This window comes from Trichoderma aggressivum (assembly GCF_033847375.1).
Source record: "Trichoderma aggressivum f. europaeum strain CBS 100526 chromosome Unknown scaffold_001, whole genome shotgun sequence".
Classification (NCBI taxonomy): Eukaryota; Fungi; Ascomycota; class Sordariomycetes; order Hypocreales; family Hypocreaceae; genus Trichoderma; species Trichoderma aggressivum.
The window spans coordinates 2,094,196-2,116,281 of NW_026946367.1; the positions used below are offsets into that span (position 1 = coordinate 2,094,196).

At 53.7% G+C, this 22,086-nt stretch overlaps 7 protein-coding genes across 7 annotated transcripts; 4 read left to right on the forward strand and 3 right to left on the reverse strand.

Annotated features, from left to right (window-relative positions):
• Nucleotides 1-1,842: 1,842 nt before the first annotated feature.
• Triagg1_613 (uncharacterized protein) lies at nucleotides 1,843-3,399 on the forward strand (the record flags this gene model as incomplete). Its single annotated transcript, XM_062901129.1, has 1 exon — nucleotides 1,843-3,399. The coding sequence occupies one exon, from the start codon at nucleotides 1,843-1,845 to the stop codon at nucleotides 3,397-3,399; it is 1,557 nt and encodes a 518-aa protein (XP_062760963.1).
• A 798-nt stretch (nucleotides 3,400-4,197) lies between these two features.
• Triagg1_614 (transcriptional regulator family: YL1 nuclear protein) lies at nucleotides 4,198-7,053 on the reverse strand (the record flags this gene model as incomplete). The annotated part of the gene is made up of 2 exons (XM_062901140.1): nucleotides 4,198-5,006; nucleotides 5,070-7,053. 2 exons carry the CDS (start codon nucleotides 7,051-7,053, stop codon nucleotides 4,198-4,200), a joined length of 2,793 nt encoding a protein of 930 aa, XP_062760964.1.
• Nucleotides 7,054-7,658: 605 nt separating this feature from the next.
• On the reverse strand, nucleotides 7,659-9,521 carry Triagg1_615 (uncharacterized protein; the record flags this gene model as incomplete). The annotated part of the gene is made up of 1 exon (XM_062901151.1): nucleotides 7,659-9,521. One exon carries the CDS (start codon nucleotides 9,519-9,521, stop codon nucleotides 7,659-7,661), a length of 1,863 nt encoding a protein of 620 aa, XP_062760965.1.
• A 631-nt stretch (nucleotides 9,522-10,152) lies between these two features.
• Triagg1_616 (uncharacterized protein) lies at nucleotides 10,153-10,644 on the forward strand (the record flags this gene model as incomplete). The annotated part of the gene is made up of 2 exons (XM_062901162.1): nucleotides 10,153-10,208; nucleotides 10,308-10,644. 2 exons carry the CDS (start codon nucleotides 10,153-10,155, stop codon nucleotides 10,642-10,644), a joined length of 393 nt encoding a protein of 130 aa, XP_062760966.1.
• A 457-nt stretch (nucleotides 10,645-11,101) lies between these two features.
• Triagg1_617 (uncharacterized protein) lies at nucleotides 11,102-13,162 on the forward strand (the record flags this gene model as incomplete). Its single annotated transcript, XM_062901173.1, has 4 exons — nucleotides 11,102-11,112; nucleotides 11,322-12,053; nucleotides 12,119-12,490; nucleotides 12,565-13,162. The coding sequence occupies 4 exons, from the start codon at nucleotides 11,102-11,104 to the stop codon at nucleotides 13,160-13,162; spliced, it is 1,713 nt and encodes a 570-aa protein (XP_062760967.1).
• A 1,256-nt stretch (nucleotides 13,163-14,418) lies between these two features.
• Nucleotides 14,419-16,893, reverse strand: Triagg1_618 (uncharacterized protein; the record flags this gene model as incomplete). Its single annotated transcript, XM_062901184.1, has 1 exon — nucleotides 14,419-16,893. One exon carries the CDS (start codon nucleotides 16,891-16,893, stop codon nucleotides 14,419-14,421), a length of 2,475 nt encoding a protein of 824 aa, XP_062760968.1.
• A 206-nt stretch (nucleotides 16,894-17,099) lies between these two features.
• Nucleotides 17,100-20,816, forward strand: Triagg1_619 (uncharacterized protein; the record flags this gene model as incomplete). Its single annotated transcript, XM_062901195.1, has 10 exons — nucleotides 17,100-17,170; nucleotides 17,341-17,536; nucleotides 17,585-17,758; nucleotides 17,951-18,092; nucleotides 18,349-18,472; nucleotides 18,544-18,717; nucleotides 19,408-19,434; nucleotides 19,517-20,222; nucleotides 20,327-20,446; nucleotides 20,502-20,816. 10 exons carry the CDS (start codon nucleotides 17,100-17,102, stop codon nucleotides 20,814-20,816), a joined length of 2,049 nt encoding a protein of 682 aa, XP_062760969.1.
• Between the last annotated feature and the right edge of the window lie 1,270 nt (nucleotides 20,817-22,086).

Here is a 22,086-nt window from a genome sequence, read left to right on the forward strand (position 1 = left end):
CCGGATCCAATTACTACAGCACTAACCAACACTATCTACGAACGCCGCTCAGCTAGCTAGTCAGCCGTCTCTCCGGATCCCACGGTGGCTACGGCAACACTTCAAAGTTTACACGGCCAGCACAAGAACCATTACCAAAGTATGGACGGGGAGGAATCTGTCTTTTGCCATCATCTTCTATAGCCAGGCTGGAGCCTTGCGTCCTCTTCCTCATTTCCCGTCGTCCGTCTGTTTGTGGTTGCCTCACCACTTACAGCTTCTCTTATAGCATCGCCATTGTTGGTCTTTGATCTTGGCAACGAAACTGCAGATTATACCATCTCCGCTTTGAACATCTATTGCTGTATTCAGCTTGCCCGGTTACTCACGATCCCTGCTCGTCGCGGCTTTTTCCCTCTCCCCCAGGCCATTCTACCCGCCTCGCCCCTTCTGGATCGCGAGTAGCAAGATTCTTTTCGTTCATACTAATAAGCGCCCGTCTCTTCTCTCCCTCTTGGTCTTTGCCCCCCTTACTTCGGTAGCATCCAACGCTGGAATACTACCCAAACATCATCCAACCGTCCAGGAACCGATTCCACTACTTCCCCCCCCCCCCCCCGGCTCATTGGCGGCGCTTGCAGCATCGTGATTAAACACACCAATTGGCCAATCACGTCACCCAAGCTCTTGTGTTTCGGCGCTTCTTCAAACATGCCCGCCAGCCCGCCTTGTTTCACCCTCTGAAGTTCTCTTTTGTCTCTGATCCAACCTTACAATTAAGGAATATTGCATCGGAAGACGCATCTCGACTTACTCTGCCATCGCGTGGGTATTATCCAACATTAGCGCGAGACACTGCAAGATAGCCGCCGGCTACCAGACCGAGCGTGTCACCTTGAGTCGCCTGCGCTCAGTACTAATAAGGCCCTATCCCGTATCATACAAACCTTTGTTGTTGCTTCTTTTTGCCTTTCTGAGCAATGGATCCGACAACAACTCTCGTTACATTCATGTTGTGAGTGTGTTGTGGAATATTTTTTTATTTCCTTCTTTTCTTCTTCCCGTGTTTTACATTCATTTCGGCTTCCTCCCTCGCTTTGGAACGTTCTGTCTCTCCTATTTTTGGGTGGTTCCCTTCTTTCCGACAGCCGAAGCTCTCTTTTTTCTCAGCTGTTGTCTCTCGTTTACTAGTCTGGCACTGGGACAAGGCGCATTGATATTCATTTCCTCATTCTGCTGGCAGACTCCCTCTCCCCGTGCTACTGAATTTCCGCCCTTCGGATGCCCAACCGTTCATATTGTCCGGCCCAGGCTCCGTCAATTTGGCAGCACGGTACGAGTACGGAGTAACAACGCTTCATTTGCTTTTCTCACCCGGCTATCGTGCCCATCAGCGTGGCCGTCAGCCCGCTCTAATCGCCCACCCCCTTGCATCGCCTTTCTAGCCTATTGGTATGAGCCCATCATCAGTCTTTGCCACGCCGCTTCCACGCCGCCCTGCGCTTGATTCACCCTGACCTTACCCCCTGATCCATGGTTACGCCGATACCGATTTGACACTACACCTCACTGCCTGTTCCCTGTTCACATCACCAGCCCTATGCTTCTTGGGGGCGGGCCCGGCGCATAACACAAGATGGACGGGATCTCGACGACATGACTCTTGACTCCCGGCTTGTGCTAGTATGGCCCTGGTTTCACACCACACATACATCTATCCGTACCCCCCGTTGAGAAATGATATTTTTCAATCAGCCATCACTAGCCCGCTGGAACGGACTTGAGCTGACGCCCTAATCTCACAGTCAGACGGAACCCTCTGTCCAATCGGTACGCCTCATTGGGTCCTGGGACAACTTTACCATGTGCTATAGCATGGAGCGGGACAGTCGACGTGGCCATGGCCAATGGAGAGGGTGCTTTGCATTCCAAAACATCGTCTGCGATGATGAGAACCCGCACCACCAGAAGCGAAGTGGTGGTCTAAAGATGGGTCACACCTACTACTACTATGTGAGTCTTGTTCCTTTTTTCCATATCATTGACGCTTCTCCACTGCCCATCCATCTCCCATCTCGATCCATGTGGTGGATCAACCTACAGTTTCTTCAACTTGATGTTTCCTTTTTATATATTCCGTTCGATCCCCCACCCACTCTTCTATCTAAGCAGTGTCTTTCTACTTGCACATATTTCATCATTATCCAGTCTAACTTTTCGTTCTTTCAGTACGAGGTGGACGGGTCAACTGAGACTTTTGATGCTACGATGCCCTACACAACTGCTTGCCCATATATGCCTGGCCAAACAGTCAATACTATCCACGTCCCTATTGAACATACGATCCGCCTCCGAAGTGCATCCATGAATTCTATGCACCAGGAAAACTATAGGACAATGGACCCGGCAACCAAGTTCATGAAGCCGCTGCCACCCACGCCTCTCTTACCAGGCATGGCCAACCGCCGGGCTCAATCTGCCCCAGTTACACGTCCCTCATCGTCGTCATCTCGCTCAGTATCTCCGCCGTCTTGGAAGAGATTCTTCTCACGCAAGCCACACAGCTCTGACGGTCAACGCCGCCAGTCAGCTGCTTCTGAAGAAACCACTTTCACCATCTATGACAACGTCATCACCGTTCCCTCACACGATGCTCGCCATGGTCGCCATACATCGTCACTTAGCGAAGGTGCTAGACCAAGAGACATCTCTCCGAGCTCACTGTCTCGTATCTTACGCGAGGGTAGCCACGCTCCGCGTCGTCCTAGCCACACTGCTCAACTACCATCCTTGACGATTCCCGAGGACGTTATTGAGGAAGACGAGGATGATGACAACTTTGCCGCTTCTGCAGTCTCGGAGAGCATGCCATTTGCCACCATCCTGTCACCACCTCCCTTTCAACGCTCTTCGTCATCAGAGTCTATAAAACGGGATGTCGAGGCAGGCAACTCTGCTGCGGTGACCAAACCCAAGCTTTCAGTTCAGCCTCCTTCTCTTGATCGGAGTCAGCCTATATCTGCTGTAACAAACGAGCCCAACCCGGTACCTCAATGGTCCAGCTCGACAAAAGATAAAACCACTCCAAGCCCTCTCAACGAAGATGTCCCCATGAGCTTCTATGATGATGAAGACGATGACGACGATGTCATGTCTAGCAACGATGACGATGGTCACTTCCCTCCCATCCCCATCTCAAAGTCTCGGCTGCTTTCCTTCAAAGGATATAGCTTGCCGCGTCACATTGAAGAAACCAAGGGTGCTTTTGCCCCTCATCAGACCTTTGCAACCACAAGCTCACCAAAGCTGATCCCTGGTGGATCTAACATCTTGAACACTCATGTCGAGGCTGGCCTTGATGACTTTGTCAATGAGCTCGGTTGGATTGTCGATGCTATTGGCACGACCAACAGCCACTAGGCTTTCAACAAGGACCTTTGACGAATATTCTCTCTTTTACTTGTATACTCGCATCACGGCATAGCACGTGAATCGTTCGCTATTTCATTGAGCAACATCTTGGCTCAGTTCTCACATAGATCTCTTTTTAGATACTACCTTGTATTACTCTTCTCTCGTTTTTATTTTTGCTTCTGGGCTCGGCGCATACTGTATAAACTCGGTCACAGGCATCTGGGTGGATATACAGGACGATATACCTCGTTTTACTTGTCTTTACGTATATATTGGGAATCCAGGCCAAGCTTCGGCGAAGCTGCTGAACGGAACTGGCTAGGCGTTTTGGGTTTGCTTTGATTGGGAATGGAAAATGGAGACGAGAATGTCTGATTTATGGAAATGATACCTCAGAATTTGGAGGACTACCTCTCTTTGAAGATGGGAAGGCGTTGGCATGAACAGCGAAGATGGTTTAGCTATCCTTGATGTTAGTTTTTAGCCTTTCGAATAACGACACGCTCGTTGAATGAATCGAATTCGGTTAAAGCAGACATTTGTGTGTCAAATGAGTGATTATGCCTTTTCAAAGCGTGACCTGGAATGGAAGATTGAAGATATTATGAACGCTTAATCAAAGTTGAGCCAAATGCTCTTGACGAGAAAGAGAGAGGGGAGAGGGGACATGTAACATCACGGCTGATATGCACTACTATACAATGATACCATAGAGTATTGGAGTGTTTTTATGTTTACTTTTTATCAAGATATAAACAAGTTTCTACTAGTACATGTCTGGCCTGACAATTGGGCATGTTTTCGTTATTGTGTGGAAGTGGCCGCTGCCTGGACCCCCTGTTGTGGAACAGGAGGCATTTGCGGCTCAGCTGCAGGTTCTTTTTGAGGCTGAACTTGGGGCTGAAGTTCAGGTTGAGGTTGAGATGGAGCTTGAGGAGAGGGGACTGCGGCTTGAGCAGGGCTTTGAATAGCCGGAGGCGGTAATATCTGCACCGGCTGTGGCGCTGGTACTTTGAGAGGGGACTGCTGTGGAGGAGCGAGTGTTGGAGGCACAGTGGGGGCCGTACTGGGCGCCGACGGCTGCGGTATTGGAGCTTGCAGATTTGAAGCTGGTCGGTTTTGGAGCTGTTGCGGTGCCTGTAACTGCTGGGGCTTTGCTAGCTGCTGGTGTAAAGGCAGTTGAGGGCGATGCTGTTGAGGTAATGACGGTCTCTGAGCCTGAGACTGTTGCAGTTGCTGTACATGTTGCTGAACATGAGGTGATTTATGAGCTGCTGCCACGACTGCCGCCGGCGGCCCCTGATGCTGCTGCTGGACTTGCACAGGTTGAGGCTGCGGCGGAACAGCCCTTATCTGAGCCAACCTTTCCTTTTCCCGCTCTTCGGGAGACTTGGTGGGAGCATTTGGGTCGAGGAATCTTGCTGGTACGCCGCGGGCAGCCACCTTCTCACTGCCTACCCAGGCGTTGAGAATTGCGCTCCAGCTCAGTTCTCCGCGCTTGATACGCTGGAGCTCCTGATAGGCAGCGACGTTGTGGTACGGCAACCCGGTCTCGGGGTCACGGTAACGAGCTGGAAGGTTTGTAATGACACAGTTCTGACTAGAAGGGGGTTCTATAATATTATCATGTCAGCGACAGGACTTTGAAGTGCGGGAATTGCCAAGATTACACATACTATTGAGCTTCGTCATCTTGCGGCCAAACAATATCTGAGTCTGTATAGTCTTGTCTTGAATGGCATTCGAATCAAAGTTCTGAAAGATGATGACGTTGCGAGTGGTAGTCTCAGGGGCTTCAGGGACCTCAGCCGGAGCAGGAGCAGGCTGCGAAGGTGGCTCTGAAAGGCTAGGGCTTGCCGATTTGCTGATCGGTTCGAGATCGGGATTGATAGGTCGTAGAACGGTGTGTCGAAGAACGGGCTCGTTTGAGATGTGAACAGCACCAGCCAGGGGAACAGGGGGAGTCTGACCCTGTATTGGGGGTGCTAGAGTGGTCTGAGGTAACGGAAGCGCAAGGACGTTGGATTTCGGTGCCGAGCTGGGGCGATAGTCCATGCTCATGACTGGCGGAGGGGCAAGCATAGGGGGCGCCAATACAGAGGATGGCTTGCTGGCCTCTATAGGTCGCGGGCTGCCAATGCCAGCGGGCGCCGCCAACGGTGACATCTGGCGAGGTGGTCCAGAGGGTGAGGCGGCCGCCGGTGCAGCCAGACCACTATGAGACGGAGGTGGTGGTGGAGGTGAGGCTACTGATGGCTGGCGGAGCTCTTCAGATGGCTTTGCAACGGTGGAGGTTGTAACTGCATGGGGAGCAGAAGGAGGAGAGAGAACACTAGACGGGGCAGCGAGAGTGCTGGGACCTGAAGAGCCGGTAGTAGCGGCAGCGGCAGGAGGAACAGCATCGTTAGGGGGCCGTGATGATGCGTCTGGAGATGGCTTCAAGGGCTCTTGAGGTTGAAGATTCTCCCCAGTGTCTTCTTGCTTCACAGGAGGCGTTGTGTCCGTGGCTTTGCTTTCGGTTACTGCTGCTGCTTGTTCTTCCCTTGACCGCGGCTCAGTAGGATCTGCCTTGGGCTGGAGGGCAGAGGCATTCGCATCACTACCAGCTGCTACCTTCGCTGAAGCGTCCGTCTGTTGCTGGTCTCCTTTGCCATGCTTATCCGCTGCTGGGTTGGCAGCGTCATCCTTCACAGCTTCGGCTTCTTTGGGCTTCTTCTCTACCTTCCTCCTCTTCGGCTTCTCCTCCTCTATGACAACACGTCGCGCCTCGCCCAGACCCGTCCAAAATGTAATCACCGGACCCTTGAGGGTTCTCTGGTTGAGAGCCGCTAGTTTTGCCCTTCGCTCCTCTTCCCTCTGCTTTTCAGCCACCTCCCATCGATTCAAGCTCTTGCTATTGCGCTTCTCCACGATGGCAGCCTCGCGAAGCCGATCCTCCTGCGTCATGGGGGGCTTCTTCAGTGCCTCCATCTTGGCCGCCTTTTTCTGCATCTGCTCCAGCTGCTTCAGCCGCCGCTCTTCTCGCTCAATCATTTGCTGGTGCAGCTGCTCTTTGGACATGCGTGTCGTCTTTCGAGAGGATGCTCGAGTGGGAAGATCGGCCGGAGAGGGCAGCCACGACGTGCGCTCGGATTTCTTCTTGGGTCGAGGCGCAGGAGCCGGCGTCGACGTGTCCGAAGCTGCCGGGTTGATGCGGACCTTTTTCCTGAACTTGGCCGGGATGGCATCTTGGGCCTTTCGCTTCCGCTGGGCTGCGCGCCGCTCCCGAGCCTGTCGCTCGAGCTCCTGTTCGCCCTCGAGATCGTCGCCAGCATTATTCTCGTCCTCGTCGTCGGATGACGAGTCCATCTGGACGTCAGAAGCATCGTCTCCGACGTCGGAGAAGCCCTGGTCGTTCTCGGATTCGGCGAATAGCAGCTCGAGGTCGGAATCCGGCTCTTCGTTGGCGAGCATCGACTTCATGCGATTGCCAGCCGTGGCCCGGCGCGATCGTGAGGTGGCGAGCCATTCTACGGCTTCGGCTTCCGTCTCCTGTCCCGCATCTTTTGATTCCGGCTCGCTGTCGCTGTCGGAGCTGTCCAGGTCGCTGAGAGGAGGAGGTGCCGAGAGCTGCGACTCTTCCTGTTCGGACAGCTTCGCTTCGGAGCCGACGGGCGACATTTTCAGCGGCTCGAGAAGCAACGAGTTGGTTGAGTGATTGAAAGCTTGAGCACTAGAGCGCGCTGGATTGTAGCGGCTACATTGGAGCCGTGATTGATGGTGAGGAACCAAGGCGGGAGCTCTTTGGGGGGATGGAGGGGGAGAGAAACGCGTTTGTCGTTGGACCGTGAAAATAAAAATAAAAATTCCACTGACTGACTGGCTGACATCACACACTGCCCTTGATGAAAGCTAGGCAAGTAGAGGTACCTGTTAAGATATGTATGCTACATACAAATACTTGTACTTGTACTTGTATATGAGCCAACTTGGACATCAACTTATTTGAATTACATCATATCACAAGAAGCAGCAGATTGTCAAATGGAAAAATAAACCTCAGTTGTCATTTGTGTATATGCCTAGATAGTCGCTAGGTCGAGGTAGGTACTGTTTGCCACCTACTCATTTATCGTAAACGCTACAGAATGTTTGCCCGCTTCAAGCACGAAATCTTCCCAGCTAACCCCAGCAGTGGTCTATTAAATAAACAGGATGCCCAACGCCATAATATTAAATCAGAAAAGTACATCCATCTCCTCTCCAGTCATTCTCATTCTTTGCCCTTACGTTGGCACCTCGGTGGGGGCAGCTGTGATGGTTGGAGCGGTGCTCCCAGCGGCAGCTTGTGTGGTCGTAGATGTCACCGCATCATTACAGCCCCAGAACCTGCCAGGGGTTTCGCAGGTTGTAGTTGCGGGGATTGTTGCGAACGGAGTGCTTGTCTGAGTATCATCATCGTTGCAGCCCCAGAACCGTCCGGGAGTTTCGCAAGTCGTTGTTACGGTGGATCGAGAAGTGCTCGCCGACGTCGTCGTCGTCGTCGTCGTCGTCGTCGTCTTGTCTTTGCATCCAAACCAGCCAGGTGTCTTACAAGTCGAGGTAGTAGTGGTCGTCGTCGTAGGTTCAGGCACGTGTGTGCCACCTGTGGTTGTCTCGTCCAAGCATCCCCACCAGCCAGGAGTCTGACACGTCGACGTACGTGTGCGTGTTCGAGAGGTTGTGGTGGGAACCGCAGACGTGGTCGTCTCAGTGCCGTTGCTCTCGTACATTTTCCAGGGACCACAGTCTCGGCAATCGGGAGTACGAACACATTTGGGAACCGTGTCGTATTTGAGAATGACATCTGAGATGACGGACCGAATCTTGTGCGTGCCGATACCAACTCGCCACCCCTTATCCGCCACAACATCATAGACACACTCATAGCCGGTGTGGCAAGTAGACTCCATGGCATAGCCAGCAAACGAGCACGTAGCAGTTGCTCCATTGCATGTACCGATGTATACTGGGTCTGCGGTGTGGCCAAAGTGATACGTCCCTGTGTAGGCTCGTGTCTGTGGCGTGTCGGGATTTGCTCCAGGGGGAATCGGGAGGCCCAGTCGAGATGCCGGAAGCGCTTCTGGTACGGCCTCAAAGGTTACGGCGGGTAGGCCATAAGTCAGGGCTAGGAAAGAAGAGACGGCACCTCCGAGAGAATGGCCTGCTATCCAAATGTTGGAGTCGGGATACTGTTCCGTGACGTTGGAGTAGAGCTCGCGAGCCGCGGCGTAGTACCGGTTCTCCTCTTGCAGGGCTGTCCTCACGCATGTGTTGTTGCAGGCATATGTGCCGGTAGCGCAGTCGCATACCTGGTGCCACGTCCATTGGCCCTGTTGAGCGCAGCAACAACTGAAGAACAAGTTGTCATTAACCTTGTCGTTGGTCGTTGTGCCCTCTCCATCAAAGACGGCAGGGGATGTCCCTTTGAGGCCGATGATGACAGTGGAATTGTTCTCGTCAGCCCAGATATGACCACGAAGACCGTCCGTCCCCCAACCAAAGTCGAGAGTTTTGTTGTAAGGGGTGCCAATGTCTTGCCAATCAGTCTGCCCATCATTTTCGACGTAGGCATCAGCGGCAACGTATGCCATGGTAAGAACGGTGTTTTTATCGGTGATGTCGGGCGAGGATACTTGGTCCATCGTCCATGCAGAGGCATCTAGAGCGGCCGCATAGCCTTGTTTTCGAGATTCGGCGACGATGGGGTCGACAACGGAGGGCCGCCTGTCAACTAGCCGCTCGATCGTCTCGCCACGACTCTTGGCTGTGAGCTTCGGCACAGTGTGCTCGGCATATCCATCGTCGGCGGCGAGAAAGACCCGGGATTGGTCATGGACGACGTCTAGCTTTCTGTGAAGCGTCGGGTGTCTGTTGGTGCCGTGGTGGTAGATGTGTCGAAGAGTAAAGGTGTGTTCACCGGGATGAACCGTGTTGGGCTGTGAAGGGAGTAGAGGGCCCGGGCCAACAGGCATCAGGACCTGCTGGTCGAGGCCAACATCACCGCCGATTATATTGGCCGAGCCTGGCGAGATGGCGAGTGCCGATGCCAGCAGCAGGGCGGCGGTGACCCTGCCGGCACGACCGCACCTGTAACTGGGCGATACCATGGGCAGATACGGTATGGAGGAATCAGAGACGGGTTATTCCATCTAGATGGCGAGTCGGGGTCGCAGAGGAGTTGCCGGCGATGGTAGAGGAGCGTTTTGATGATGGCGATGGGAGAGTCGAGAGGTATGAATAGGGAGCGCGGCTGTCAGGTGATGGAGTGCATGTAGTTGTCATGGAGCATTACCTAGTAGTATTGAGTTGGCATCGCACGCGCTCAGATGACTGACGTTATCTCGTTGCTACGGGAGGCGACGCACTGTGTGTGCTAACCCAGCGCTGGCATTGCGGAAGGCACTCGTCGAGGGCGGCAACAAGCGTGATTAGCCGCAGTGCCGTCACAAAGTATCTTTGACAATAAAGTTTGCGTTGCTGGTACCTATAAGAGCAATACATTCTACCGCATTCTGTTAGTGACCCTGCCACCCGTGGTGAACGCCCCGGCACTTAGCGGACCCTCCCCGTGCTAAACTCAGCGAAGCCACTGTGCTGGTCACTGTGCAAACTCCTGAACCCGGCGCGGACCGGCGTTTGCTTGTTCCATGCCGAGCCTCAACTAAGCTTCACTTGACCTTCTCACCAGCACCAAGTCAGTCGCCAGCCTCATCGCATCAGCAACCGGGTTCAAATACAATGGCGTTTCTCTCTCGTCCTCTGACCGTTGTCGGTCTGGTCATTCTTGCTCACGGGTATGATGTTTCGTCTTTGTCTTGTCTCTTCTTTTTCCTTTGATGTTTCTTGTTTGTTAGGAATTCACATGTGTCCGCATGATGCTAAGATGATGCCAGATGTTACTCTGCGCATGAGCACACAGTCCTCTCATCTACTTCAGTCCAGCATCCCACATCACCGTCAGCAACTTCTCTACCATTGGACATTTACATCGAAACCATTGCTGCCACTCTTTTGATCTGCTTGGGACTCGTGCTGGGATCAGGAACGCCGGAGCCAATTCAATGGCGCACTTGGGCTGGCAAGATTGAGCGGGAGGGAGATGGTACCTCGGGCGATGCGGACAAGGAGCTGCGCAGCAATCCGTTCAACGCCCTGGAAGCTCGAAGCGGGTTTATCAACATTCACAAGCTGCATGGCGACTTTGTCAAGTATCAACAGCTTGGAAAATAGCTTCAAATTTAATGATAATCTTAATGGTAGTAACAACGATACCCGAGCACGCTGAAGCTCTGAGCTTGGTAAAACGGCAGCGGCCAATCATATTCTGTGCTTTTATGTAAATATTGAGTTTCACTCTGAATATCAAAGATCAAGATCAGCGTATCTTGGCACAACGGGCCTGTTCTATATCTCCCATCCGTGTAGATCCATCGTGAGAGCTGCAAGATGAGATCCCAGAGCTCAGCCTTTCTGATGCACGAGCCACACTAACTGGGATGTCTGCTGTGGCTGAGCCCCCAAAGGCTGAGGCGCAAATGCGGGTGGCGCGTCTCTGCGCGGTGCAGCGTCGCGCCGAAGCTCAATTTTAATCCATTAAAGCAGCCTCACCTTGTGCAAAGCCACACGCAGCTTGATTTTCCAAAGCTTTGCTGGCATCATTTCATTCGCATCAATTTGGGCCGCCAAAATGACTGCAATGTGAGTATCTTCTACTTTCCCGTCTCTACTGTTTTTTCTTCTTTTTTTCTCTCTCCCTCCCATGTTTCTTCTTCTTCTTCTTCTCCCTCCTCTCTTTCATCAAGGTAGAGGGAGAACCGCCACCCTCTTTTCCGTTTGTTCACGGCGTCCAGCAAACTTTGCCCCAGAACCGACCCCCAGAGTGCTAACCACAGCCTTTTCCCGTACAGCGAGAGTTTCGACAGCATCTACCTTGATCTCTCCAAGGAGAGCGGCAAGTGCAGATTCGCAGAGACCGGCTTCGGATGGAAGCCCGCGGGCGGCGGTGACACCTTCACCCTCGATCACAGCAACATCGGAAGCGCCCAATGGAGTCGAGCCGCCAGGGGATACGAGATCCGGATCCTGCAGCGCAACTCGGGCATCATCCAGTTGGACGGGTTTCAGCAGGAGGATTACGAGCGCCTCAGCAAGATCTTCAAGAACTGGTACAGCACCGTGCTGGAGAACAAGGAACATGCGCTGCGGGGGTGGAACTGGGGCAAGGCCGAGTTTTCCAAGGCCGAGATTGTCTTCAACGTCCAGAACCGCCCGGCCTTTGAGATGCCGTACTCTGAGATTGGAAACACAAATCTGGCTGGTCGAAATGAAGTCGCAGTAGAGCTGGCGCTGCCCCTCAACGCCAACGACACCGGCACCAATGGCCAGCTGGGCGGTGCGCGTGGCAAGGGCAAAAAGGCCGGCGCGGGCAAGGATCAGCTCGTCGAGATGCGGTTCTACATTCCCGGTGTGACGACCAAGAAGGAGACCGAGGGCGAGGACGCCGGTAGCGACGCCGGCGAGGAGGAGGAGAAGAATGCCGCAACACTCTTCTACGAGACGCTGATTGAGAAGGCAGAGATTGGTGAGACGGCTGGTGATACTATCGCCACCTTCCTCGATGTTCTGCATCTCACCCCCAGGTACGTGTTTAGCCCCCTTGATACCCACTCTTCATCCAGTGGGCTCCTTTCTAACACTCTCGCAGAGGTCGTTTTGACATCGACATGTACGAAGCCTCGTTCAGACTCCGTGGTAAAACGTACGACTACAAGATCCAGTACGAGGCCGTCAAGAAGTTTATGGTGCTCCCCAAGCCCGACGAAATGCACTGCCTGCTCTGCATTGGCCTGGATCCCCCTCTCCGCCAGGGTCAGACAAGATATCCCTTTGTCGTCATGCAATTTAAGAAGGACGAGGAGGTGACTATCGACTTGAACATTGACGAGGCAGAGCTGGAGAGCAAGTACAAGGACAAGCTCGAGCCCCATTATGAAGAGCCCCTGCACCACGTCGTGGCCAAAATCTTCCGAGGCCTCGGCAACAAGAAGATTTCCTCCCCTGCGAAAGACTTCCTTACGTGCGTAGCCTCCCTTTTGAGCGACTCCTTTTTACTGTTGCCCAAATGTAAATGCTAACTTTGTCATGTAACAGCCACCGCAATCAATATGGCATCAAGTGCTCCATCAAGGCCAGCGAGGGTTTCCTGTACTGCCTAGAAAAGGCCTTCATGTTCGTCCCCAAGCCCGCCACGTACATCGCCTACGAGCAGACCCAGTCCGTCACCTTCTCCCGCGTCAGCGGCGCAGTCTCCGCCCTGTCCACGTTCGACATCACCGTCGTCATGAAGAACGGCGCCGGGTCATCGCAATTCAGCAACATTAATCGTGAGGATCTCAAGGCCCTGGAGTCCTTCTTCAAGCTCAAGGGCCTGCGCGTCAAGAACGAAATCGACGAGGACGCCAACCTGCTCGCCGCCGCTCTTCGCGAAGAGGCCATGATGGAGTCTGACGATGAGGTCGTCGCTCCCAAGGCGGATCGCGGCTCTGCGGATGAAGACGAGGAGAGCGTCGATGAGGACTTCCAGGCGGACAGCGACAGCGATGTCGCCGAGGAGTACGACAGCAATCATGAGAGTTCCGGCTCTGGAAGTGCTGAGAGTGATGTTGATAACGACGACCGGGATGAGGATATGGACGACGTTGATGACGAGGAGGAAGAGGAGCGACCTAAGAAGAAGTCAAAGAAATAAAAACCCCGTCCCAACTGAGGTACTTTGGCTTATATCACTCCTAATTCCACAAACTCTCACAACGGGGGCAAAGAAGAAAAAAGAAAAGACTAGGAATGAAGGGAAGAATGAGAACTAGGATGGCGTTTTTTGGAGGCGTGTGGTTTCGCTTTTTATCAAAGGCTGATTGAAAGCTCGGTTTTTTTTATAACATCTTTTTTTTTATCATGCCTTGATGCTTTCAACGTCGGTTGGGTTATTCGCAAAAGATACGGACGGGGTTTCTGTAGTTAATAGTTCAATATAGCTACACATAACAAAGAAACATCATTTCACCAACTTTCAACAACGTAAAGGGGGCACCCCAAAAAAAAAAACATCCCGTTGTACGGTTCTCTTTTTTTCTTTTTTATATTTCAAGCGATTCTCTATTCAATGAAAATTATACACAGTTTTGTGTCCTGAACAAGATCCAAAAAAAAATCCCTCAAAAAGCCAAAAATCCGCACTTATTACCCTTGATAGATATCGGATTCGAGCACAACAAAACAAAAATCCCAGGTATTTTCCTTGCATACAACGACAAAAAAAAAGGACCAATTGTGATGCCAACTCAAAAAAGACAAAGAAAAATTCGAGACGAGGACAAAAAAAAACGAGATAACAATAATAATAAAAAAGAAAAAAAAACTCTTTCTAAAGTCCAGTTCATAAATCCCATCGCATTCGTCATAAAAAACCTCACAATTCCATCCCGGAATTTCCATTTCCAGTCTTTCCAGACAACAGAGAGAGACAGAGAGAGAAAAGACCGTGGCAGCTATGTGTGTTTTGCCTGCCTTTTTTTTCTATATCATTCTTTTTCTTCCGGCAGGATTGTGCGCTCTCTCTTTTTTCCCTCCCTTGTTCCCATCATCTCTAAGGAAAAGCCCAGCGTCGGGCAAACATAGGCAATCTTGTGCCTCTAATACTCTATACAGCAGAAATGAAGAACGCCATTAACGATAGGTAAGAATCACACAGGATTCTGCGTCATATAGTCTCACCGGGCATCATGGGCCCGGATCGTGCTGTATGAGAGAATCTCAAAAACTTGACAAGGAAATAATAGGTGGTGTACATCGCTGGGGATACATAGGAAATCGAATGGCGCATGCTTTCAAAGAGAGTGCGTGATAGTAGGGCCGATTTCGAATAAGATTGGAGTGCGATGTGTGTGTTCGTATCGATGTGCGACATGTAGGAGAGGGTGTAATTGTTTTGCTGTGTTGTTATTTTTAGATGCGGTCGCCGGTTGGCTTGATGTATGATCGGGGAAACAAGGCATATTGTCCCACAGGAGGTGCTTGGCTGCTCAAACTAGCAGTCCTGGCTCGTGAGCCCCGTCTCTGGCCAGCCTCAAACTGCTTGAATGAAGGCTCTTCGTGGATAACGGACTCGCTGGCATGAGACTTGTGAGAAACCTTCCTGGATGGACCCAGAGGGAACGAGACAAGTTCAGGGACTGTGTCCTCTGGGCTGGCAATACCGGCCTCTTCTTCGGCGTCAACATGCTGTGGAACGTCGGCCTGAGAAACGGGCAGAGGCTCCGCCGACTCGGTCCAGGATCCGGTCATCTTGTGCACAGACCCGCTGCTGCTAGCTGTGTGGCGGGTGAAAAATGACCAAGTCGAGTTGGTAGAGATGTGGCGATCGGCAGTCGAATCAGAGTGAGTGGAGGCAGTCCCCGTTGTGGAGGTGCTCGCCCGCTGCTGCGACCATTGCATAGTCTTGCTAGTTTCGTCATACAAACCGGCTTGGGTGTATGGCAGCGCTAGCTCATCGTCGTCGGGGTACTCGTGCCTGGCGCCCTCCTCAAGGAGCATCTGCTGGTGGAAATCGCCAGGAATGAGCAGAGAAGGCGACAAGGTGAAGCCGTGAGACTCTTTGAAGCTCGAGGCATGCGAAACGCGGAACAACTTCTTCCTGTCAAGGAGGGGAAGAGAAAAGTTGCTGGCCGAAGGGGCGGCGGAAACAGGCGTGATGGCCTCTTGGATAGTAGGTGTCGATGCCTGGCTAATGGGGCTCAAGCCTGGAACGTCAAACGTGGCTACCGAAAGCATGCCAGGGGACGACCTTGCGGTCCCGATGGGCACCTCGACGTCCTCGGGAGCCAAAGTCACCTCCACCGGGAGAGTATCGCTATCACGGGCAGTATCCATGGAATCACGCTCCCACTGGTAGTCGCAGTCGGCTTCAGCTTCGTGCTCATAACAATAGTCAATGTCATCTTCCCAGCTCTCCTCGATAACGCCAAAGTCGAACCCGTGCTTCTCAGCGGTCGACTCCATAGCAGCCTGTTGCTGCCGCACCGACATCGTGTGAAGACTGCCGAGAGTCTCTGACGCGTTGCTCGCCGGGCGATGGGATCTACGAAGCATAGGCACGGATTGGCTGCCTCGGATAGACCGTCGATGGGCGGCACCGTGCTCATCTTCCTCCGGGACATCGGCAAGCGGGGTCTCGTATGTTGCCAACGTAGGGCTGGCGAGTGGCCAAGCGGGCTCAGTAGGCGAGGGCAGGATTGGCGAGAGCATCGTGTTATAAACATGGAAGTCCTCTCGGCTAGTCACGATCGGCATAGGCGGGAGCGGCTCGACTGGGTCATTAGGGTTGTACGGCTGCGGGTGCCGGAAACCGCCGCTGGTCTTTGGTCGCTCGATATTGACGACCGGCAGCTGCTCCTCAACATCTTCGTATGCGACTTGGAGGCTTGGTCTGCGAGAAGGCGAACCGGGAGAGCCTGGTTGCGGTGCGGTGGGATGGATAGGGGATCTGGGTGGCCTGGGTGGTGGTGACATGGAAGGAGTGCTTCCTCGGAGCTGGTCCTGCGATCGGATCCGCCTCATCAGCCGACGAGGTCCAACTGATGCTGACTGGCGCGACGCCGCAGCAGGCCGGGAGAAGAACGCGCCAGAGTCGTTGTAGGCGTCGGGGTGGAAGAGAAGACCAGACTCCTCGTTGACGTTGGGGGCGCTGGTTGGGCCAGTTGCCCGCATCGTCAACTGCTCGGGGGCCTCGTTCGCCGAATTCTCGTCGCGATTGGTGTGCATGACATGCTGAAAGTTGTAGGGGCCCGAGATCTGCAGCTTCTTCTGTGCCGCTGCGGTGTCGTCTCGGGAAGCTCGTCGTCGAGCAAAGGCCTGTATGAATGATTCTTTGGGGGGCGGAGCAATGGCATTGTCCGGAGGTGCTTCAGCCGAATACATGGAGCTGGCTGAGGAGGAGTTGGCGCTGCTCTCGCGCTTGGATCTCACTCGCCGGTGGAAGGGGTTCTTGCCAAAGCCGTAGACGCTATCTGAACGCTCTCTCGAATGGGCACTGCTGCCGGTGGACTTTACAGAAGCACGCCTGCCCAGTGACAGGTTCTCCAGAGTCTGCTCCCACCCTGGATTCTCGAGGTTGGAAGCTACTGAGGCCGACGCGGCGGTGCGGTGGCCGTTCTGGCGGCGCAGCTGCGAGGCTCGCCTCATCTGCGAGTTGAGCTGCCGAAGTCTGCTTGGGGAGGGTGGCCTGTCCATGGCAGGCTCGAAAAACTCGGCGGCACTCATGGGAGACATTTCGGATGATGGATGGTTGTCGAGGTTAGGAGAAGAAGGTGCCGTCGACGACCTATTCAAGTACCAGTAGGAAGACGTCTGCGGCCTGGCCCTGGAAACCTGCTGCGGCGCTGGGCCGCCAGCATAGAAGGCTATGGCATTCATGCTCCACATTGCGAGTCAAGGGCTGGGGAGGGCGACGACAGACCATGCCCTCTGGGGATCTGCGGCGAGACTGACTGATCCAGGGTGAAGCAAGGCGATGAGGGGCCTCTTTTTTTTGGGTGCTTTGCTTTGCTTTTTTTTTTTTACACTTGGCTCCGCTATTCGTATGAGTACATGTAAGGATATGATAGTCCGTGCTCCATACAGGTATGAGTATGAAGATTGTTCCAGGGGAGTCTGGTGATGAACTCAATCGACAGTTCGGCCAGGGCGAGGCGTGGAGTGGGTATGCTCAGCACGAGGCACGAGAGTAGCGGTCCTGGTATATTATATCTGGATGCTGGAGCTGAGATGAGCTGGGCCAGAGAATCACGGGCGAGGGCTTTCCTCCAGGGCCCTAGACAGAGTTGCTGCTGAAATTCCCAAATTTGGGGGCTATCCTTGACCCCAGGTCAGTCAGGAGATTGGACCGCGGAACCTCGTCGAGGGTGGACTGGACTGGGGGGGGCCTGATGGAGACGATGGTGCTGGGGAACAGCTCCCTGTTGGTCTCTCGGCCGACAGGGTCGTGGGACCCCTGAAGCGTCTGGGATACTGCATCCTACCGAAGGCTGGGATGGCTAGGCACCTTGTCTGCATACCGATGGGGCCGGTGAGGACAGGCAAAGTTGCACGAACAAGCCGGAATGACTGAGCCCAGCTCTGTATGGACGAGGCCGGAGTGCGGAAGAGAGGCTTGCGACAGGACTCGTACAAGTGTGACGGACAAGGCTACAAACATGTGCGAGCCATGCAACCGCATTTAAGCGTGATGCAACCTGCAGCTGCTGCAAGAGCGTGCGATGCGATGCCTGAGCTGCAGGAACGCGACCTCGTACGTACGGAGCGCAAAAGTAGCCAGAGTCGAAGCATCGCGAGATGAGCAAAGGACCGCTCGCGTACCATGGCGTGGAATCGCACGGAGTACTCCGAGCTCCTGGCAATATCGTCGACGGCCTTCTGCGGGTGCTTCTAGAAGGGCGAGGCGTGCGGTATGCGGTATTCCGGCCGGGTCTGACTGAGACAGCGCGGCGCTGAAGACGGCGTGTCTCGTTTTGGCCGTGCAGCTGAAGATGAAGATCCCAAGACGCTGGAGCTAAGGCCGATCGATAAATGGGCGATGGATTCTGGCGATGGCCGTTGTGAGGGCGGTGCGGCACCCGCGACAGGTACCTGTACCTGGACTCGTACCTGAACTGGCGCCGGGCCGGAGGTACTAAGCCCAAAGCAACGCGCACGGGAGGATTCCGTTGCTGGCGTGGGAGGAGCAGCGCGCTAGCCTACGCCAAGGTACCAGGCACGAACGGAGAGCATTCGTACCAGTACCTGTGCCCGTGCCTATGCCTGCGCTAGGATGCAGCCAGTGCCGTTAGTTAGCACGAGGTACGAGCACTCACTCATCGAGAGCTCTGGCCAGGGACGCAGCAAACACTGACGAGGAGAAATTCCACGTTGTTGAAGGATTTGTGCTTGTCCTGTTCGGGCACTTGAATCTGCATCAGGACTATCTGTACCTGCACCTGTACCGTACCAGCCGGGGAAATACAGCGTACCTTTAGTACCTTAGTAGTACCTTACAGGTACTAAAGGTACAGTATCGTACTGTAATCTTTCTGGCAGGAGCCCCGTCCACGCGTCGGAGAGGCCAGACGGCAAGGATCTGCGTGGCGCTACTGAGCAGTGGCCCAATCCGAAGCGTCGGGTCGGCGATGCAGGAGCACTGAGCAAACTCTTACCCTGGGCGAAGGGGGAACAAATCGGTGTGCAGTACGGAGTACCTGTACCTGTGCCTGTGTCTGTACGAGCAACTGTCCTGTATCTGCGCCTCTGCTCCGGTTTTGACAGCTCTCAAGATTTCTACCAAGGTCTACTACCTAAGATAATTACCTATTGATCCATACCAACTAAGCCTTGCAAGTGAATGAATGATGTGGTACTTTAGTCCAAGCTGCTAGGTACGAGTACCACGATGTTAGCACATCATAGCTGTATGTAGATAGTATGACTGGTAAGCTTAGTAGCACCTCGATGCAGTTGCTAATCCCATCAATATTCCGTGTCATTATAGGTACCTAGGCAATGTACCTTAGTACTACCTTAGTACTAAGCAATAGCTGGGATTTTAACGTTACCTGGTGTTTTGTTTTGTCTGGGAGCAATCTTGCTAGGTTCTCTTCACAGGCTCGACGCTAGCATGTACAGGGACATTTGGTCCCTAACTCGGCACCAATTCGACCTAGCCCGTCACACAAGGGGGGTCAATGGGTTTAGCTCCAGCCATTTACTAAACCTCGTACAGGTACAAGTCTGCAAGTAATCGGCGATATGCGGCCAGCTTCCCCTCCATCCTCTACGGCGTGCATATGCAGGAACGAAGACGAAGGGCTGGCCATCGCTCAACGACTTGATGTTTTTATTCGCTCAGCCTCCACACCGCGGCCGGAGCATCTGGCTCTTTGCATGAATATTGGCTTCTTGCTGTAGCTTGTGCGGCGTCGTATCGAATGTGCTGTACGTGTACGCGCAACACAACAGCAACGGATGGAACGCGAGCCCTTCGCCTGCTCGGATGCAGAGCTGACGTCCGCTGTAGAGTGACGTACGAGCCCACGAGAACGGCGATAACAATCCAGCAACACAACATCAAATTGATGCAATCTGGTCGCAAGCACCGATACGGCCAACTAGCTCTTACCAAGCAGGGGCCGCTGTCGAATCGAGAGGCTGCCCTACGAGTACCGCACCAGCACCAGCACCAGCACCAGCACCAGCACCAGACGGACAGGACAGGACAGGACATGGCATCCAATGGGTGGGGGCGACAGACACGAAAAAAAAACTCGCTCGAGATTGCCTGCCAGGGACGCCCATGTCACGCCTTGCCTAGCTCTCGAGCATCAAGAAACAACAAAGGCGACGGTGCCAGGACTCGCTCGCCCCCCGCCAAAACGCTCTTGATCAGCAGGGATTGGCTCTCCGGGCCGGACAGCAGTCGTGAAACGTCTGGCTCGAGGCCTAGTCTGCTCCTGGCACACGAGCATGGCCCCCCGTCCGGCCGTGCTCCAACAAGCCCGACACAAGGTCCACGATGGGCAGCCGTCCTGTCGAAACGGGAAAGCCAGCCACTGTTTGTCAGTTGTGATCGCTGCTCAGAAAAAGAGGCGACAGGCTCCGGCGTCTCATTCGGAGCAGCGAGAACCATCAAGTCCCGGGCCAATTGCTACTCTACGGGCTCATACCTGCTCTTATACGGCTCCGAACTGACGGATTTTCTCCCACTTCCTGCTCTGGTTTCGTCGGTGCTTTTTTTTCTTTCCTCTTACTCCTCCCTCGTGAGGGGTTTTCCAGGCTGCAGCTTTCGGCATTGCATTGCACAATTGCTAGCGCTCGTGCCCTCGTACAGGTTACATACACACTTGTACGAAGCAAAAGGATGGAGCATGAAGCCAAGACGGTCAGCGGTCCATGGACGAGGGATGGAGCCGTTCCGGGCCATGGTCCATGGCCCAGCATCTCCATCATGGTGAGGCACTCAGGGATCCCCCAGCAAAGCTCCGCTCGTGCTAAACAGTCCCAAGCCGACGGTTAGTACCTGCAACAGCGGCATGCCAGTGACCGCTGCCCGATTGCTTGCGTACGATATGAGTACGAGTAGGTACTCGTACTTGTCGCAGACTCAGAGCAAAAGCCCGTGCGTGCTCGTGGCGGCCCAAGCTGCCGGAAGGATGCCGTTCTATATTTGCTCTGTGGCTGCTGCAGGCACGCTGGAGGCTTCCGACGATACGAAGATGGACGCTCGCTTTCGATACATCTCGGCACCAGATTTACGCGTCCACGATACTACCGTGCCCCGTGGTCTCGTTCCGGAGGAGGAGGGCAACACAAAGCAATGAATGAATAGCCCTTGCTCCAGGTAAGCTCCCTCACGAAAAGCAACTCTTGGTTTCTGTAGATCCCTGCCCTTCACAGCACCGGCGTGCTACTGCTAGTGGTGAGTCGTCGTATCAGTTGTAATTTCCATGTATCTGGTCGCTTATCTCCCTGACCTAGACGTTCATCCAAAACCAATCTCCCCGGATATCGGCCGTCAGGATTCTGCCTGCGAGGAACGGTGAGTCTGTCGACATCAGCCTGTTTTGGGGTTTGTGATTGCCAATCCCCATGATTCCCCGTTCCCCCCAATCACCAGCTAGTCAAATTACCGTGCCGTTTGCCCATGTGTGATGATGCCCGGCCCAACAACGTGGAGAAGGCGTTCCTGTCTGAGGAGGAACTTCTGCCATGCTCATTTACGCACACATACAACCGCGTCCATCTAAGATCGGCTGAGTACTTGACTGGTGGCGTTGGACTAACACTGTTGGATTTGGACCCTTGGCCTGGGCTCCGCGGCGGTCCCTTTCCCCTCCGGTTCTTCTTTTTTTCGAAACAGTATCACCAAAGACGGTTCAGTGCAAAGACGGGGGAGGTTTCGACACCGAGTCGCAGAATCGGGCAGTTCCCTTCGCAAATCGTGCAACTTTGGAAGCAAATCGTGCTACTCTGTGACTAAACTTGTTTTCGCAACGCAACCGAAGGGGGTCCGCAACCCCGGACAGCAGCCATTGGGCCGTTTCATTTGCTGGCTGGCTGTTGGCTTTAGTGCCCAAGCAAAAAAAAAAAAGAGTGAGAAGCCAAAAAAAGAGCGTCGTCCGGGTCAGGTCTGCAGGAATCCAAATTGAGCTACTCCATTGGCGCATCGTGGGTTCCCGCCATGCCCTTCTGCGTAAGTCGAGGTAGAAGCTAATTTGGCTTCCATTAATCTAAATTAACGAGGCAAAAGGCCAAGCAAGATAGACGGACGGGATGCTACAGGTACTTCGTTACGGTACTACTGTCCACTACGACGACGACAATTGAGGCTATTTACGCGCGCCCCTCGAGAAAAAAAAGAGGGCACGCACCAGATTTCCCGATGCGGCAATGCAGGATTTAATGCAACAAGCCAGCATTGGGCCAACAGCTCGAGAAATACAGCAGAAAACGTGAGGACAACAGCGAGAGCCAGAGATGGAATGCAGTGGCCAATTATCGCCTTATTGTAAACATGGGTCTGGAAGCTTGCCGGGGGGGGGGGGGGGGGGGCAATACAACCCCAGGCCCCCCCCCCTTTAAAAAAAATCA